The sequence below is a fragment of the Chelonia mydas genome, chromosome 9 (genome assembly GCF_015237465.2).
Source record: "Chelonia mydas isolate rCheMyd1 chromosome 9, rCheMyd1.pri.v2, whole genome shotgun sequence".
In the NCBI taxonomy this organism is placed as follows: Eukaryota; Metazoa; Chordata; order Testudines; family Cheloniidae; genus Chelonia; species Chelonia mydas.
In genome coordinates, this window is record NC_057855.1 from 2,815,008 (window position 1) to 2,833,130 (window position 18,123).

Genomic DNA, 18,123 nt, shown 5'->3' on the forward strand with positions numbered 1-18,123 from the left:
AGCTATTTGCAGAGGTGGATTAAGATTTATTGGGGCCCTGGGCACAAAGAACATTTTAGGCTCCCACACCCTGGAGGCCTAGGGACACCAGAACCAGGCAGGGACACAGGCTGGGGGCCGCTCTCTGGCACCCAGGGCAGGCGAAGGATCTGGGGCTCCCCACAGCAGCCCGGGCTCCCTGGGCAGCTCTTACCATGGTCTGGCTCTGGCTTCTGGCCTGGCCAGGGGGCAGGACCTCCAGGGGAAGAGGAGAAGCAGGGGGCAGGGCCACAGTTCTGGCACTGGTGCCCCCCCCCACTTCTACCCAGGTTCCGGCACACCTGTGGGGGCCTCCAATTTGGCCGGGGTACCTGGACACAGGCGTTCTGGGCCTGTTTGTTAATTCACCACTGGCTCTTTGCCCTGTGGGATAGTCCTGCTCCCTGGCACGAGGATGGTCCTGAGACACCGCTGAAGGGTGGCATGTGTTAATCCAGACTGCCTGTGTCTCCCATCCCCCTCAAGGAAGTTGTTTGTGCAAGAAAATACCGACTAGTCTCTTCAGATCTGGCAGGGGGTTGAGTCACTCCCTGGCAGCCCTGCGGCCCGTCCCCCAACACAGAGCCACGCTCTCCTTAATGACTGGAAAAAGTCTCTTCGGAAGCCTCCCAGTAATTCCTCAAGGTGCTCACTCATGTGGCTTTTAATTTAGATTCCTCCCCCCACCCCGAGCTTATGTAGTTTCTAATTGCAGAACCCAACTAATTGTGTGAATTAGTATCTGTCAAAAGAAATGAATGCAATTCCCCCTCCGTTTTATTTTATCGTGAATGAGCAGTACTAAAAGTTACGTGAACCAAGAATGTGGTCGGAGACTGCATTTTCGGTGGGCCAAACCAGAAGCATTCAATCATAATGAAGAAGACTGCAGGCTCTCATTGTGAGTTTCCCTGCATAAGATAGTACTTGGCAATGCTATGGTACCATTTATTGGAGTATTGCCCGGCATTTTCTGTGAGGAGGATCCAGGAGTCCAAATTCTGGGGCTTGTCTACGTGGGAATGTTGAATTGGTTTAACTGGTTTAACCTAAAGGATTAATTTAAACCAGTCTCGTTAAACTGGTGCAAATACCCATGTGGACGCTATTGTTCCAGTATAAGAAGTCGATTGGGAACAGGGGTTTGCACTGGTGTCACTAAAGTGGCTTTAGAAACTTATTTATAGTAAGCCAGGTGCCTGCTAAGATTCCCCAGGACCAGCCAAGCCTGAAGCTCAGAATTCCACACTGCAGCTGTAAATACCACTCCCCTTGCTGACGGCTGAGCCGGAAAGGAGCCTGCACTACGGCCGATGCTGGCCCCAGCTGGGTCTACAGAGGGGAGCATGAATGGGGTAGCAACAAGGGCTGTGATTTATTAGTGGGACGAAGAAGTGGCTTCTCCATGGGCTGCTGGGGTCCGAATGTAAGGATCTTTAATGATCGTGTCTCATTTTATGTCCTGTTGGCAAGACGGGATCAACAGCAGCACCAGGCTGGGACATGAGCTTAGGAGCAACTGGAGAGGGAAAGGCGTCTTCAGCTGAGTCGTCTGACTAACTTTGTGCTGCAGCTGGCTGTTCCTAGAAAGCATCCTCTGTGCCGTATCCTCCTGTGCGTGTGTGTCCACAGATGGGGGGGCACAGCAAGCTGTCTGGTACTGCGGTGGGGGGGGGCCCTCCTGTGAATCCCAGGAGGCTGGGGACAAAGGCCCTTGGAGCTCTCCAAGGACCTGGCCAGTGGGTGGAGGCACCGAGGAAGGGAGTTGCTGATTCAGCATGTAAGAATTGTTGAGCGTTAAGACTAAACCACAAGAGGGCGACATGGGGACTGGGGGAACCGATTACGGGAAATGAGGGTTTCACGCTTTGCAGCCCTGCTTGGGGGTCATGGCCCTCCTGCTCTGGCAGTTCCCTACCTCATTCCGGGCACAAGGGAAGGCTTTGGGAAGAGACCAAGAAGGAGGGACGGGGTAGTTTCCTGTTCCTCTCTGCGTCGTGGCTGATGAAGATGAGACTGCTGTGTCCAGGCCTGCCCCATAGCTCTGTGAAATGGTGTCTCAAACCCAATTAGTGGCTCATCGCTAAATGAGGGTTTGTCAGAACACTCGGTCTGTTAGAACTGGGCTCGAAAAGCCCCCTGCTCGCTTGCCTGTGGCAACGAGAAACTTTCCCGGAGCCAGCGGCTGGAGTCAGACTACGGGGCCATGAGCTCTTTCCCTGCAGTGGGGAGAGGAAGGAAGGAGCAGAGCGATGCAAGAATTGCTGCTCTCCGAACAGGAGAGGGTGTCAGATTGGGGCAGGGGGAGCCGCTGCTCTTCCCCAGCAAGTGAGGAGCAGGGAAATGGAGAGGTGCGGGTGCTGCTCGTTTAAGTGGAGGGGCAGAGCAGGGAGACTGGAGCGCTTGCTCTTTATCCAGGGGAGCAAGGGGGCCAGTGCGGAGAAGAGTTACTGGGATTCCTGAAAGGCCTGAGGCATGAAGCCAGAGAGGAGTCCCTCACAGAGGTAGTTGGAGGTTAGTATTAATGTACTGGAGAGGCAGGATCCAGGGTACGTTAATCAGAAGAGTAGAAAAGAGCCAAAAATTCATTAATGGGGGAGAGATGCAGCTTTACTAATTGGAGGAGAGGGGATGAGTGTCTAAAATTAAGGGTTAGGGGGCACCTCAAATTTGTTAATCGTAGATTCAGAGATGTTTGGGCCAGAAGAGCAAGGGACCATTCTGATCATCTGACCTACATAACACCAGCCAGGGAAACTCACCCATGATTTCGGCATCCAGCCCAGAACTTTGGGTTGAGCTTGAGCTGATCTGTTAGAAAGAAATCCACTCTTAATTTACAGGCCTCATATAATGGAGAATCTATCACAGTCTTTGTTAAGTTGTTGCAGTGGTTAATTACCCCACAGTTCTCTAGCTTCAGCTTCCAGCCAGGTTTCAGAGTAGCAGCCATGTTAATCTGTATTTGCAAAAAGAAAAGGAAAGCTTATGCTCAAATAAATTCGTTCGTCTCTAAGGTGCCACAAGTACTCCTCAACTTCCAGCCAGTGGATCTTGTTCTGCCTTTGTCCACTGGACTAAAGAGCGCTCTGCTATCAAAAATCTTCTAGACCCTTATCCAGTCATCTCTTATACTTCTCTTGGATAAGCTAAAAAGACTGAACTTCCCAAGTCTCTTCCAGTAAAGCAGGTTTTGCCATAGCTCAAATCACTCTTGTAGCTCTGTTTGGAATCCTTCCCAATTTTTGAACATCCTTTTTGAAGGCTGGACAGGAGAACTGGACCCGGTGTCTCAGCAATGGTCTCGCTGATTATGTACGCAGAAGTAATACCACCTCCTTACCTCTCAATGTTCTCTGTCTCATACATCAAACGGCTGCATTTGCCCTCTTAGCCGCAGCATTGAACTGGGAGCTTCTGTTCAATTGGTTATTGACCATTATCTCTACCTCCTTTACAGGGTCACTGCTTTCCCAAACACCCTCTCCACTCTTGAAGTGTGGCCTACTTTCTTTGCTACTCGATGTCTGACCTTGCATTTGGCCGTATGAAAATAAATCTTATTTGCATGCTTCCCAAGTGAAGCAGATCTCACTGCATAACTGTCCTGTCCACACCTTTATTTACTATTCCCCCTATCTTTGTATCTTTGGCAAATTTGATCAGCAGTGATTTTATATTTGCTTCCAGGTCATTGGTGAAGATATGGGACTGCGTTATCTGCATAGCAGTGTTTTTGTGTGTGTGTGTAATTAGTGCCTGGTGTAAAAGGGGTGGCAGAACTGGTTTTATCAGGGGAGAGTAGAGTTGATTTATTGCTGGGGAAGTGAAGACGTAGCCATTTAAATTGGTGTGGCTGGGAGAGGTGGCCTTGGGGATGTGGCAACCCTGGTACTATTCATCTGGACTTGCAGGCTTAGTCCTTAGGCCAGCAGATGCTGAGGAAATCACCCTATGTTAGGAGACCTTAGCTGCGTTAGAAGACTCCATCTTTCATGCTGTACAGTTTAGGGTTAGCGGGTCTCTGCCGCATGGAGAGAAGCAACTGAGTTGTTTAAATGAGATGCAATCTGGATGCACTGAACTTCAGAGCGCTCCTGCGGGTGGTATTAACATCCCCACGGCTCCTGTTCTGCAGAGCTTGATTGCGGCGTGGCACAATCCTTAGTCAGACCTGTTACCCCTCCCCAGCAGCTCCCCGAATTAAAAGGGGCTCTTGTGAGAAGAGAGGGAGCCACAGGCTCTCTCCTTGAAGCACTGTCCTCCCCGCCCCTGCATGGTTCAGGATGTCACTGGCCTCAGCCAGGTGTGCCTGGGCTCAGTGTGAGGGCGGAGGCAAGGGCAAGGTCCGGGGTCGAGGAGCGTTCCTGGGCTGCTCCGAGCCCCGGCAGGGTGAGCAGTGAGCAGAGACCGATGCACAAGACTCAGGACCTCCAGGGATTTATTTTTTGGCTTTGATAGCCGCATTTTTCTTCCTCCCCCTGCTGCGGTGGTGGGTGTGGCAGGAGATCCAGCCCCTCTGCGCTCACCAGCTGCTTGCCAGTAGCCGAATCCTTCCTGTGAAACGGGAGCCCTCTGAGCCCTGCTGGAAGACTGTGATGGGTTTTTCCCCTCCTCCTCTTGCCGATCATCCTCCATCACACGATCTGGCTGTCTGGCTGCCCCCTCCGCCGAGATCTAATCAGGAAGGCTCCGTTTGACTTTCAGCAAAGTCAGCCTGCTGCAGACTCGGCGGGGAAAGGCTTCCCCTGACGCCGCGGGACGCTAGAGGAGCCGCTTGCCTGTGAGCTGGGGGTGCAGGAGGCAGCGCGTCTCCTCCTCAGACACCCGGCCGGCCTGTCCGCACCCCCTCAGCCCTCCGGGGGAGCAGGCTGGGCAGGCCTGGGGGCTTTAAAACTCCAGGGGTTGCAGGAAGGCAGGGGGGTCCCCCCCCCCGCAGGAATTTGGTGTTATTTAGCTCCACTCACCCTGCAGGCAGGTGGGATTTTAAGGCCAGACAGCCCTGACCTGTCACAAAGGGCATTACAGGCTCTCGGCCCAATTCTGAGTCCTAGAGAGCAGAGCCGGTGTAGCCTGGTGTAGCCTGGAGAGATAGGCCTGACACAAACTCTCTTTAAAACAACAGCCAAGCCACAACGTCCCAGGCCCTCAAACCTCCCTTGCTCCTCCTGGATCTCAGGGCGGCGCCTTGTTCCCTTCCTGCCCCTGCAGTGGAAGGGAGGTGAGTGCAGGTGTGTGCTCTGGGGTCTCAGGGCTGTGAGATGCTCCAGCGCCAGGCAGGGCGAGCTGGCGTGTGGCTGCTTCCCTGTCGGTGGGGCTGCTGCACACCGCGTCCCCGATCAGAGGAGCAAGGGCCTCTGCCAGCCCCCCCCCCCCCCCGTGTTGCAGGGGGAGAGAGCCCCCAGCCAGAGGAGTAAGGGGTGCTCTGAGGAGAGCCCTGCCTCGCACACCTCTCACAGGCCCCTTGCACGGGGCTGCATCTCAACCGTACCACGCAGAGCTGCAGTGGTAAAAAAACCCCTAACCTCGACCAAACTCTGCAGTCCCCGAATGCCCGGGGGGGTTACCCTCCCCCACGCGGTTGCAGCGCTACTTTCTCCCTGCCCTGGCTTGGCAACAGCAGTGCCCCGCAGGGCTCTTCCTGGGCGTGCGCCTCTGGGTCCGTCTAGGCTGAAATCCACAGCACCCAGTCTGGGAGCCCTGCTCAGCTGACTCGGGCTGGGGGGCTCCGGCTGCAGGGCTAAAGATGCCGTGTAGACATTGTGCCTCGGGCTGCACCCCAGGCTCTGAGACCTTCCCCCCCAGGGGCACCTAATTCAGCATAAGGACAGCGGCCCCCTTCTCCTGCTCCCCTCCCAAAGGCAATAGCAGCGTGATTGACAGGCAGGGCTGCTGTTAACCTTTCGGGCTCTGGATTTATGGAGCCTTGGAGCCTGGTTTGCAAACAATCCTGAGGTTTTGATTTGTCATGCCAAGCTGTCACTGGCCTCTCTCTTCTTTCTGGCTGGATGGGCAGAGCCAGAGGGTCCCAATCCTGCTACCCTCATGGTCTTTAGTATTGTAGTCCCATGGCAACCCCTGGGGCAACTCACGTAGTCAGGCAGGTGAAGAATCAGGCCACTGGCCACTCTACCTCAGCCTTACTCAAGCCACCCTCATTGTGGCAGCTGCATATTGGGCCCTGGTATTTAAAACGCAGTGGGATTGTCTAAGGCCTCTGCAGCTGCAACAGTTGGTGTGCAGATCAGCTCTGTTCACCCTGGCAGCATCACATGGGGTGAGGAAATGAAGGTACAGAGAGGCTACAGTTTGCTCAAGGCCACCAAGGGAGTCTGGGGTGAGAACCCAGGGCCTTCCTGCCTCTCCATCGCTTGCCATCACTTTGTGTGCGGAACTCAGTGGAACCTGGGATGCCAGTACACAGGGGCCGAGGGACAGACTGAGTTCAGGTCCCACCATTGCTCACACCACATCAGCCCCACTGGGAGCCCTAGAGTAGAGGGCCACTGTCTGCTTACACGAGGCCGATGAAGGTTGCTCTGAGATCTGTATTGTCGGGCTGGTAGGGGTTGAACCCTACAAATATTGCCCCTCGGGTAAAGTAAGATTGTGAAAAAATCCTGTTTTGAAGAACTTTTGTTCCTGGCCACTTTTAATGGGCACCTCCATAACACGTGGAAAAATAAATAACATGGCACTGGGGTATGTTCACACACATTTGAATTTCCTCAAAGGAAAATGCATCTTGACAGTTTCATTTCCAGGCCCCTGTGATTGCCTTTCGGGGAGGTAAAGCTTTCTCCCGCCCTTCCTTGATAGAGATGAAAAGTCACAGGAGAGAAATAAAAGCGTCTATTGTCAGGGTAGAAATCCATTTTTTTAAAGAAGCTATTGTTCCCGTGAATTCCATTCCCCTTTCGTGCTTTCTCTGTTTGGTTTGTTGCTCTGCTTTCCCCCTCCTGGTTCCCTACTGCATTCGACACAACTGTTTCCATGCTGTTTGCTTGAAGTTGCTGGCAAATTCACTCCTGCATTGAATCTTTTCTCGGCTAGAGTTGTTTTTAAAGACTGTGCAGGCTAATGAATACTCTAACAATGAGTTGCAAACGTTGTTTTAATTGAATCTTTGAAGCCAGAAGAGGGGGGAGGGGTCCATTAAAGAAATTGTTTTAATATGGCAATTGGCAATCAGATAATGCAGTCTCTTCCCCATTTATTAATAAGGCCAAGTCAGCTGTGAGAGAAAACCCCAGAAAACAAGCCAGATTTCCTACTCTGGTGCTGTTGTAGGGCCAGTTACATCTCTGAAAGCAAAAATAAATTCCTAAGTGGCCCTGAGAATTCTCATTAGCCATCCAAACCTTGATATAAAACCTTGCATTGTAAACAAAATTAGCCTGAACAGAAAACAAGTGAGATTTACTATAGGTCCTTTTCTTGAAGGATACCAGGGCATGCTTTTAAAAGAATCCACCCACGCAAAGAGAATGGGGATTGCCAAAGCTACGTGAATTTTAATGATTCTAGACAAGCAACGGGAAGCTACCTGACAAAGAAAAATATTAATAAAACATGGATATGGGCTCGATTCTGCTTAATAAGCAGAGCTGTAGATGTAATTTACATAGAGTGGAAATTAGATACAATTCTAAAGGTGTCCTTAAATGTAGACTTGAAACTCAGCAGTATACCCTTATTGGAAGAGATTTGTTGCTGCTCTGCTATTAAAGGTGAGTTAGACTGTTAGTAGTTATAGGACAGAGCAGGAAGTTGTCTTTTTTCCACAACTGTTGACGTGTGATTATTTGTTTTTAAAGTGGTACTAAATTTTGAATATCTTAGTTGTGGTGCATTCCTTTTCAGTGGCTGTGCAGTGACGTTTAGCTAGGGATATGTCGAATGACTGAATCTGAAGACTATAGTTCATGATTCTGGAAGCCTGTATGAAGAACAAGCTGGGTACTCGGTTAGCAATCCCACAGGCAATATTATTGCACTTCACTAAGGAAAGATGCTAGTAACCTCACTGATGACCTACTTAGATCGCCCTGTTTAGGAAGTGAGGGAATGCAGTTCTGGATCTCCTTTCTGCCCCAAACCACAAAGCCCTGTAATCCAGGCAGGACTTAATTGTTAACCTTGGCACGGAGGAAGCGAGAGCTTATTCATGTAGTGAACAAAAACTTTAAAATGCTAATATTGAGCCCAGTCCTGCAAACACTTACCCCTGGGTGAGCGCTAAGGGCATCAACCTGACTTCAGGGGGAGTCCCTCACTAGTAAGTCCTGTTGGCCTGATGCTCCTAGAGTGGTGGGGAACCAGAACTGAGGCCTGGTAGTGTGTTGGTTTCCAAATACGTATTCAAAAGGGGCTGTCTCATTCCAGAGGGCACTGAGATAACCCTTTGGCGTGGTCTAAAGACACCCTTTCTCTGCCTCAGTTTGAATCAGTGTGCTTCTGTGTCTAATTGTTTAAAGCGCTTATCACATGTACATGGGAAGCCTTCCAGACTGGGGAAAAATAAGTGTGTGTGTTTAAGGGAAAGTGGTCTGATTGGGTCAGGCGACCAGTTACTCTGCTCAAACTGGACCAGGTTTGCTTCTCATTGAAGACAATGGGAAGACTTCCACTGGCATAATCTGGAGCAGGATGGGGTGGACAAAGTCATGCCACGCTCCCCTCAGAAAGGAGAAGCTCGTACTCCAGAGGAAGGCGGTTTCAGCCAGCCACAGGTCTTTGCCCAGTTTGAGGCTGAGATGAGAGTTCTCCCCCCATATGGGGGTTGGCCCCAATAATTTCCCACAGACTCAGAGTAGCTGCCCCATCCTACCCGTCTTGTTAACCAGAATGGCGCTGCAGTATTGGGGTGGCTTCTGGCTACTTTCCCCAATATGTGCAAGTCATTATTATTATCTATAGAGCTGCATGGTGCTTTGCAGATATGTAAGGGGGCAGTCCTTGCTCCCAGGACCTTGCAGCCTTGGGGTGTGACCTGAGAGGCGGAGAGTACCCACAGTTTCCACTGCCTGCCCCGGGAGTGGATGGTGCTGTGCACTTGTCCAGGCACAGGCTCTAAGAGCTCCAAGGTGGAAGGCAGCAGATATGACACACAGTTTTACAAGTTCTCCTTTTATTTAACAGACTGCATGGGCAATTAGAGCTTGGAGAAATGCTTCTTGGTTGGGGTGCCTTTCTTTCTAGAAGCACTGCAAAGTGTTAGCTGTAGGATTGTCTCTGATGAGGATCGTTCTGAGCACAGAGCTGCTCCAGGCAGGCAGTTAACTACACATGCACAAACTGGATGTCAAAGCAGGCCAAGTAATTCTGTCATTTCAAAAGTCAGGGATTAAACCACACTGCGTTCCGTTCCGAGAGGTTTGCAAGCTCTAGGCTGGGCTCTGTGGGCGGGCAGAAGAAATCTGTCTTGGGAAGGTATCAGATTGGTCTCTCTGAAGATGCAGCTTCGGATAGCGGTGGGCAGTTCAGCCAATAGGTACCTGCTCGCAAAGAGCTTTTCTGACGCTGGGTCTGTGTTGTGTGCTGCAACATTGTGTGATGTCACGTGAAATCACCCAGAAGAGGTGCCCGGGCTCTGAGCTGCCAGGGCCCAGGCGTGGCCCAGATTAAACACTGGCTCCAGCCCCTTGGGGCAGCGGCTCCGGGCCTCAGCGCCCCCCAGGCCGAGGAAGCCCCCCAGGCCGAGGAACACGGCGCTCGGGCAACAGGACAGGAGCGGCCGGGGCACTGGTGTTAGTCTGCGCCCGAATCCTCCCTCCCCGCAGGGCTCTGGAGAAAACAGCTGGGGGCGGGGGACGAGTCTAGCCGCTTCCCCGGCCCCGGGGAGAAGCAGAGTAACCCCCTCCCCACCCCACCGCCCCTCGCCCCCTAGGCTCTGTCCAGCCCCCGTCCGCCCGGGGGGCCGGAGCCGCCGCTGAGCTGCCGTTCCCTGGCTCTGCCCGGCGCTTTTCTCATCCAAACCTCGATCACGTAGGATTGCGTAGAGCGGGAGAGGCGAGGAAGGAGGCTGCGATTCTCCCGGCGCTTCAGCAAAGGCAGCGCCCGGCCCCCGGGCTGCAAACCCCCCAGCCGGGCGGGGGCTCGCCGCGGGGCGGGGCGGGCTCGCCCCTGAATCCTCCCGGAGCGGGCAGCGCCGCCAGCCCCAGCCGCCGCTGTCTGAGCACGGGCAACTCAGCTCATGCATGGCAGGAGGATGCCGGCGGGCGGCGGGGAAGCCCTGGCCACCGGCGCCTAGGACGGGCATGCGGAGCGCCCCGAGCCCGGCAGCCACACGCCGAGTCTGGGGGAGTTAGCGGCGGCAGGGGACGGGCACTGGCCGGCCGTGAGGCGGAGCAGGGGGAGGAGAAGCCCCGGGGCCGGCTGCGGTCGGAGCCCGCTGCAGCCCCTTCGCCCGGCGGATCCTTAGAGCGACAAAGTGAGCAGACAGCGCCCCGGCGGGCTCGGCAACGTGGCTCGCCTGGCCCGGGACCCGCCGCCGGAGCAGAGGAGCCCGGAGCGCAGCGGGAGAAGGGGATTTTCTCCCCCTTCCCTCCGTGCATTGCCCCCAGCGGCGCGGGGCAGGACCCTCCGAGACATGCCCGAGCTCTGCCCGTGACAGGGGCCCCAGGCGGGTCCCCGCGGGCCGGGGGAGCGGAGCGCACAGCAGCCGGGACCGGGACGGTGTGTGGGGCTCCGTGCCCTGCCCTGAGAGGAGCCTGCAGCGGGGATCTGTGCTGGCCGCGGAGCCAGGCCAGCTCGGGCCGCTTCCCCCCGAGAGAAACCCGCCCCCGCTGCCCGGCCCGTTGTGCAAAGCTCGCCGGGGATGGACTGACGCGCCCGGCCGGCCCCCCAGGAGCTGCAGCCCGGCGAGGCGCACGGGAGGGATCCCCACCCTGCCACGCTCCGGCTTCCCAGGCAGCGGGGGGGCTCCCGAGGGACCCGCTGCCCCAGCCTGGCTCAGCCCGCGGGACTTGCTCTTCCAGAGACCTGCCTGCGACCGGGGCTGCTGCTGGGCCCCCACCTCCGCCCCGGCTCGGCTGTCCCGGCCCCGCGGACCTCGCCGTCCAGGGGCTCGCTGCCCAGCCCCCCGCGGGGCTCCCCGGCAGGCAGACGGATGGGGGGTGGCTGCGCCGGCCAAGGGGGGCGCAGGGGTGGGCGCGGGCTAGCCCAGGCCTCCTGCCCCTGACCGGCTGAGGCGTTCTGGGGTGCAGCGCGGAGAAGCCCCCCCCAGCCCCGCCCCTGGATTCTGCCCCCCCCCGGGGCCCCTCACCCCGGCCTCCAGCCCCCCCTGGACGCCCCAGCGCTGGCCGGGCCGATGAGAGGCCATGGCCGCGGCTATCGCCAGCTCGCTGATCCGGCAGAAGCGGCAGGCCCGGGAGTCCAACAGCGAGCGGGTGACCACGTCCAAGCGCCGCTCCAGCCCCAGCAAGGACGGGCGCTCCCTGTGCGAGAGACACGTGCTGGGCGTCTTCAGCAAAGTGCGCTTCTGCAGCGGCAGGAAACGGCCGGTTCGCCGGAGACCAGGTCAGTGAGCCCGGCCCAGCGGCGGGGGCTGGCCCGGGCAGCGCTCTCAGCTCCTCCGGGGCAGCCTCTCTTCCTCCGCCCCAGTCCCCAGCCCTGCCCGTCTCCCTCGGCCCCAGGGAACCCTGCCTGGCTTTGCAGCGAACTTCAGACCCTGGGCCAAATCCCGCCTGGTCCCTTTCCCTGGCGGTGAGTTGGGCCTCTGGGAGCAGCACCTGCTCCCCGGCCTGGGCCACCCTAGGGGGTTCTGGATCCTCCCCGGCCAGGTGTTAAAGGCCAGCGTCCCACATTTCAGACCCTGCCTGGTCCAGAGTTGGGATTGGTTAATTGCCAGCAGCAGCAGCTGCCAGGAGACCACTTCTTCCTCCAAGCCAGTGCCCTAGTTAGGGAAAGGCTTTAGCATTAAAAATGAACCTCCCCATCCGTGTCCTGTGTGCTGGGGAAATTCACGCCCTGGAGCAGCCAGATTGAAAGGAGAGACACTTGCACTCCAGACCCACAGTTTTGATTTCTTCCCTCTGACTCTGGTTCAGCTGTTGGTTAGCACTTAACTATTCCCAGGGTCCTTGCAGGGGCTTGTATCATAGATCTGCATTGGCCTGGGGTCAATAACCACTATGTAGCTGTCTGGAAAAGATGGTGAAATCGAGCCTTTAGCGATACCCAGCAATTCAGTCTCTTGTAGCTTAACCTAGTGTTATGTTTCCCCCTTGACTGTAGATAGCTATTGGCTTTTTAACAGTGTGTTCCTGTGTCCTCCCTGGTGACAAGGAAGTCTATAAATCCAGGGCAATTAAAATTGTGGCCATTTGATAAGCAGATGCAGGAAGTGCTGCTTCTCAAGTGGAGCTGCTTTGTGAATCTCACCAGCGTGTGATTAGTTTCGAGCACTGTTCCCTCTAAGCTGTGCGCATGCGCGCGCACACACAGATCCTAAACCCGCGCACATGGCGAAACCCCGCACGCACAGATATTTGCACAGAAGCACAATTTGCACAGAATAAATTTTTTGCACACATGGCCTGTTAAAAATTAGAGGGAACATTGGTTTAGAGACCTTCCAGACGGCAGCTGCACTAACAAATGCATAATATTCAGATCACAGTGGGTTAGAGAGGGTCTCTCCTGTGGGCCTGCAGTTTCCTTGTGCCCAGCGTCTGTGCCATGTGGACTGGAAACAGGTGCGATCCTCTTGAAAACCTCTGAGTTTTCAGTACAAGTTGCTGCATTTCCAAAGTGAAGACCCACAAGTGCAGTTCAGTTTCTACAGGGCCCTCAGCTCCCATTGATAGTTGTGGGAACTCTGTACCTTGCAGGATTGGGCCCTAACGGGTTTATCTGTAGAAAACAGTTATTGTCTCTTTCCTTTTCCCATGTACATTACGTAGATTGTTACAATCCACTGTGCTCCCTTGCTAAGGTACAGATCACGGCTTGGCTTAAGAAGTTGTCAAGGGCAGTAAAGAATAGTCGGGTGCTTTCCTCAGCCCGCCCACACACCCATCAGCCACAGGTTAGAAAACACTGAGTCCTGGTTAGCGTCGCTCTTGGGGACATCTTCTGCTGATCTAGTTAAGCCTCACAGATTCGTTGGTCACCGAGAGATTCCTTGTTAGGTTTTTGCCCCATTGAAGTCAGACAGACAGAACTCTAGAGTAAAATATCAGAACTAGCTAAGACCTTGAGTGTAGCGGTCGCCTGCATGAGCTGTGCATTGAGGAATTCTGCCCATACTCTAGTCAGGACTGGAAAGGAATGGGGGGAAAGCCTCCCGAGGAGGAAGGCCAGGCATTCGGATTGTCCACAAAATAAAAAAATGAATCCGTTGAATCATGATGACAGCAACTCACGTGCCATGGGGCTGAGACGATGTTTAGCTGGTGAACTGGTTCTGCACTTGCAACACCCAGAGGGAACCTGGGTTCTGCCACTGCCTTTGGAAAAAGTTGCTTAAGGAGGGAAAAGAGCTGAAACAGAGCACGGTCCCAAGGTTTGCTAGCATAAAGTAGGTTTCAGAGTAGCAGCCGTGTTAGTCTGTATTCGCAAAATATATAAATAAATGTATGCTCAAATAAATTGGTTAGTCTCTAAGGTAGCATAAAGTAGTGATACAAGGAGCAGACTAGCAATGGTCTTGTGCATCACCTCATCACTGGTGACACGGGCCCAACTTGTTCTTATTCTCATTCATTAGCTGTAGGAGTGCGAGCCATGGCCCAGCACCCCAGGGTGCTAGGTCACAGCACCAAGATAGTCCCCAAAAGCTCAGACTTTTCCCTTAGGGAATTACTCTTGGTAGGTGTGGAATATAAATTGGGAATCTGTTCGCAGCAGCTCCTGCAGCCACAACCCAACTCCCCCTCCCCCACAATTGAGACAGCCTTCATCAGAGAGGCCAGGGACTGAATTGCATGGCAACGGAACGGCTGTGTCGCCTCTAGAGACAGCCCCTTCTGATTAAGGTGAAGGCACGTTCTCATACAGTGTCGCCAAGTTTACACGGTCAGGTCAGCAGACTCAGGCAGCCTACTCTGCTCCTAATCCTGCATCCATGGGGCTTGATCCTGCAGGGTTCCAAACAGCTCCTTAGAGGGCTGAGTGCCCCCAAATTCCATTGACTTCAATGCTGGCTGAAGGTGCTAAGTAGCTTGCCGGACCAGTCCCACTGAAGACAAGGGAAGCTTTTATCTTTGATTTAAGTGGGGAAAGGAAGGGAGCCTGTATAAAAATGGAGCAAGACAGTGTAGAAGGCTGTCAATCATTCGCCTTTCACTGGCACTTCAGGCAGTATGCAGGAGATTTTAAACACCCTTTCACAGTCTATTTTCATTCACACTATTCCAGATTTTGTAAATAGATGGTTCTTCATATTGCACGTCATTTTCCTGGACTCGCGGGTCTACGTACCAGAGCTGTTTAGAAGGCAGTGTCCACTGAGTTCGCTGCTAATGAGAGCGCCTCGTTTAGGAGTTTATTAATGCTGGAAGGAGATATACATTGCAGAGTTTCTTTTGTGCACGGACGAAGATATGCAAAAAAAAAAAAAAGAAAGCTGGTTTAAAAGGAAAGCGCGTAAATTGTGTGGTGACCTCTGAACCCCCGTGATTACATTTTCTTGTTGATTTGCTGGCTCAGCAGCATATAAGTTACTGAAAGCAGCGTCAGGAGACATGGGGTTAAAAATCCTTTGTGGAAATGGTACGTTGCTAGGGAAATTACAACTACTTTCTTAGCCAGGCCTTTGTTTTATGGCTGTACTGAATAAGGGCCAAATGCATAGCATTTACACCGTGTTTTTCAACTATAGTGCTCAATATACTTTACAAGGTGGAGGTGATTCTCCCCATTTTGTAGATGGGGAAACTGAGGCATGGAGCCATTGGATGACTTGTCCAAGAGCAAAGAGAGTCCTAATTTTGTGAATCTCATTCCAGTGCTCTCTTCTCTGGGCCACACAGCTATCTGTATGCTGTGACACTGAAATCAAGAGGGGTTTGGAACGGGTCACGTTCACAGGATGCTCGAACAGAAAAAGTAACCCCAATGGCGACTATATTTCTTTTGTTTTGTTTTTGTTTTGAACAATATTTTCAAAGAATTGGTGCATCTTTAGCCTCAAAGACATGAACGTGTGTAACAGCTAGCACAAGCCGTCGCTATAAATAGACGAGGTAGTAAAGGTATGTGCGTGTAAACACAAGTCTGCAGTGCTGTGCACTTTGTGCCATGATCTGCACCCTGGGCCAAGTGGGCTTGAAATGCTAGCACTTGGGTGAGGGGAGAATTCCAATCAGAATTCACTCACTTCGCACCAGGTGTAAACGGCAACCCAAGGGACCAGGCAGTGGAGAATCAGGCCCATGCAGTGGAGAATCAGGCCCATATAGTGGCTGTCGTCAAAGATACCAGAGGGTAACAAGAAGAATAAAGAGGGAGTGCAGAAAAAATTCCACTCTGTTGACCATAGGAAAATAGGGCTTAACTTGTAAAACCAACACTTGTTTCATCTGGCTTTTCAGTGGGCAGTGACAACTCTCTGTGCAGCCTTTATGCTTTTGTGATCTCTCTTGTGTGTGCGCACACATAGGCCTAATGTGGTGTGAGAACAGAGAGGGCTCTGCTATGTATTCCACTCTGAGCTGCAAATGTGGAGACGCAAGCTTATTCCTGGTGTCTGGAGTTAATACAGCCCATCAGCAGCAATTGTACAGATGACCTACAACGTTTCCCTAAGGGGTCCTACCCATCCCATCCTCTTGCAGTTCCTTCCAGCATGCAAAGCCCCTTCTCTGTGTTTGGACACCTGCAAAAAGAGAGCACCACTCCCCCTCCTTATCTTTTTTCTACTTCAAGTCCTACCCTGAGAGAGAGTCCCGGGCCAGAGGGCACATGCAGCCCAGTGGCCATGACCTCACCCAGGGGCCTTCCTAGGGAACTGCGATGGCACTTGGCTCTGCAGTATATAAGCATTTGTCACGTCTCCTCCTGCGGGCTGTCTAGTGCAGCAGAACAAATGAGCTGTATCGGGTGTTTCTGGGGCCTTGCATACTGGTGGGAAGAGGAAGAGGTGTCAGGCAGCACATCATTGGAAGTCAGTGGGAATGTTACCCAGAGCACCCACTATACCCTGAAACTGCCATTGACTTCGTGGCCATATCAGACTATTTTCAGCGTCCTCCCTACTCTCTTCGGCCTCACCGTTCACGAGCTTCCAGCTCCAAAGGCTCAGCTGACGGTGCTCTTGCCAGTCACCTTCGCCTTGCAAAGACAAAACAAATGCTGCTTTTGCTCCTTAACGTGCACCTTGTTGTCATTCAGGCAGGGAACGTTTGGCCGTTGAAGCTCTCAAGGTTTTTTGTAACGTGAAGGAAATGGTTCATTTGTAGGGACAAACTGCAGTACTAGAAAGGAAAATACATAGCCTTAAAAACAGAACATCAGAATGGCCAGACTGGGTCAGACCAAAGGTCCATCTAGCCCAGTGTCCTGTCTGCCGACAGTGGCCAGTGCCAGCTGCTTCAGAGGGAATTTAAAATTCCCTTTAAAATGTTTGTTTTGAATTAAGAAGGGGGCTCTGGGATTTATAAGATTCATGTGTATGTACATCTATACACCTATACAAGCAAAAATATCAGCGCAGAAGGGATTAGCTCAGCCACAGATTTTCTTGAAGCAGCTGAAGTTTTTATTTTATACAGAAGCTGTTGCAGACCATGTGCCCAAATCCTGAAGGCCTTGATTTCTCATTGGGAGGAAATGCTCATTGAAGCCAATGGAACTTTTCCCTGGACAAAAATTGCAGAAGAACTTCAGGATTTGGAACCACAGTACTTAGTGCATCCTATAAATCAAAACAAAATATATCATGTTAGTCCCATGGGCATAGCAGATCCATACAAAATCCCTCCTCCTTTTCTTTCAGTTCATAGACAATTTGGAAAATCATTCTTAGTGCGACACAATTCAGCCTCTTAAAAGATTTCTGCTTTCCTTAAAACACTGTCATTAGCTCTCCCAGCAATTTTACGGGCGGTTTAGTCAAATATGTTCTACTTTCTGTCAATTTTTATAGGGAAGAAAAGTGATGGAGTGCTAGGAATATCTATAATTATCTCTCTACCCTATGGAATTCATAGAGCCCCAATCACCAGAGGATGTAGGTGATGGCTGTGTTATCTGGGTGTATAAGGGTAGAATACTGCACACTTCCCATATACGCGTTTGCATACAGCCAAGGGAAATCCCTCCATGCTCATCCTGCCTGGCCTCGCTGCAGTATTGGACACCATCCATCATCAACCACCCTTGTCCTGCTGCTGAGAAGCTGTCGGGGTGAGTGGAAGTGCCTTAAAATGCTCAGGTCCTTTCACTCAGACCAACCCCCTTTCCCCCAGATCCTGCCTCTTCTCCATATTATTCACAATCTGACGCTTTTGGGGGAGCCGGTGAGACGACCTGGGCTGCAGTGCTGGCCGTGCAGATAGCACCGGGCTCTGCATCCCCTTCACGCCAAGCACACACCGCGCCGCCTCCCGGCTCTCTCACTGCACAGCTGAGATCAGCCCCCACGTGAAGAGCAACTGATTAAACCTGAGCCCGGGTGGGACAGAAGCGGTGCTGGTAAGAAGAGGGAAGAGCTTGGAGAGACTGATCTCCCCCACTGCTGAGGGCATCTGCCTTCAGGTGGGTGAGTCAGCCCATAGCCTTGGCATTCTTTGGAACTGTGTGTGCAATGGAAGCCCAGATAGCCACGCTGGGGGGAAAGTGCCTGCTCCCATCTGTGCCAGTTGGCCAGAGGCTTGAGTCCCATCTTCCCAGCCAGACCAGGCCTTGGGGATCCACATGCATGAGTGGCAGACTTGGTTATGGTTTCTCCTTCTGTCAGCACGCAGACCCTGAAACAACTCCAGCAGCCAATGCAGCTTACTGTGAACACATCACCCCAGCTGTCCACTGCCCCAGCTCCTGCGTGAATCCCATTGATACCTAAAGCTGTCCATGGGATTGGTTCTCGCGGCCAGAGAGATGTCTTCTTCCCCCGTGGCTTCCCAGAGCAGCTGTGTTCATAGGGAAGTGTAGCAGCAGACA

The 18,123-nt window shown here is 53.0% G+C and overlaps 1 protein-coding gene across 3 annotated transcripts in view; it reads left to right on the forward strand.

The window, feature by feature from the left end:
• Positions 1-18,123, forward strand: part of FGF12 (fibroblast growth factor 12) — a 276,273-nt gene that overhangs the window by 145,645 nt on the left and 112,505 nt on the right. The window contains exon 1 of one of the 3 annotated variants that reach the window (XM_037909405.2): positions 10,047-11,538. The exons of the other annotated variants lie outside the window; for them this stretch is intronic. Coding sequence (XP_037765333.1) covers positions 11,340-11,538 — 199 coding nt within the window. The 5' untranslated portion in view covers positions 10,047-11,339. Of the gene's footprint in view, positions 1-10,046; positions 11,539-18,123 lie in introns of those variants that run through there. 3 annotated transcript variants of the gene reach the window in all.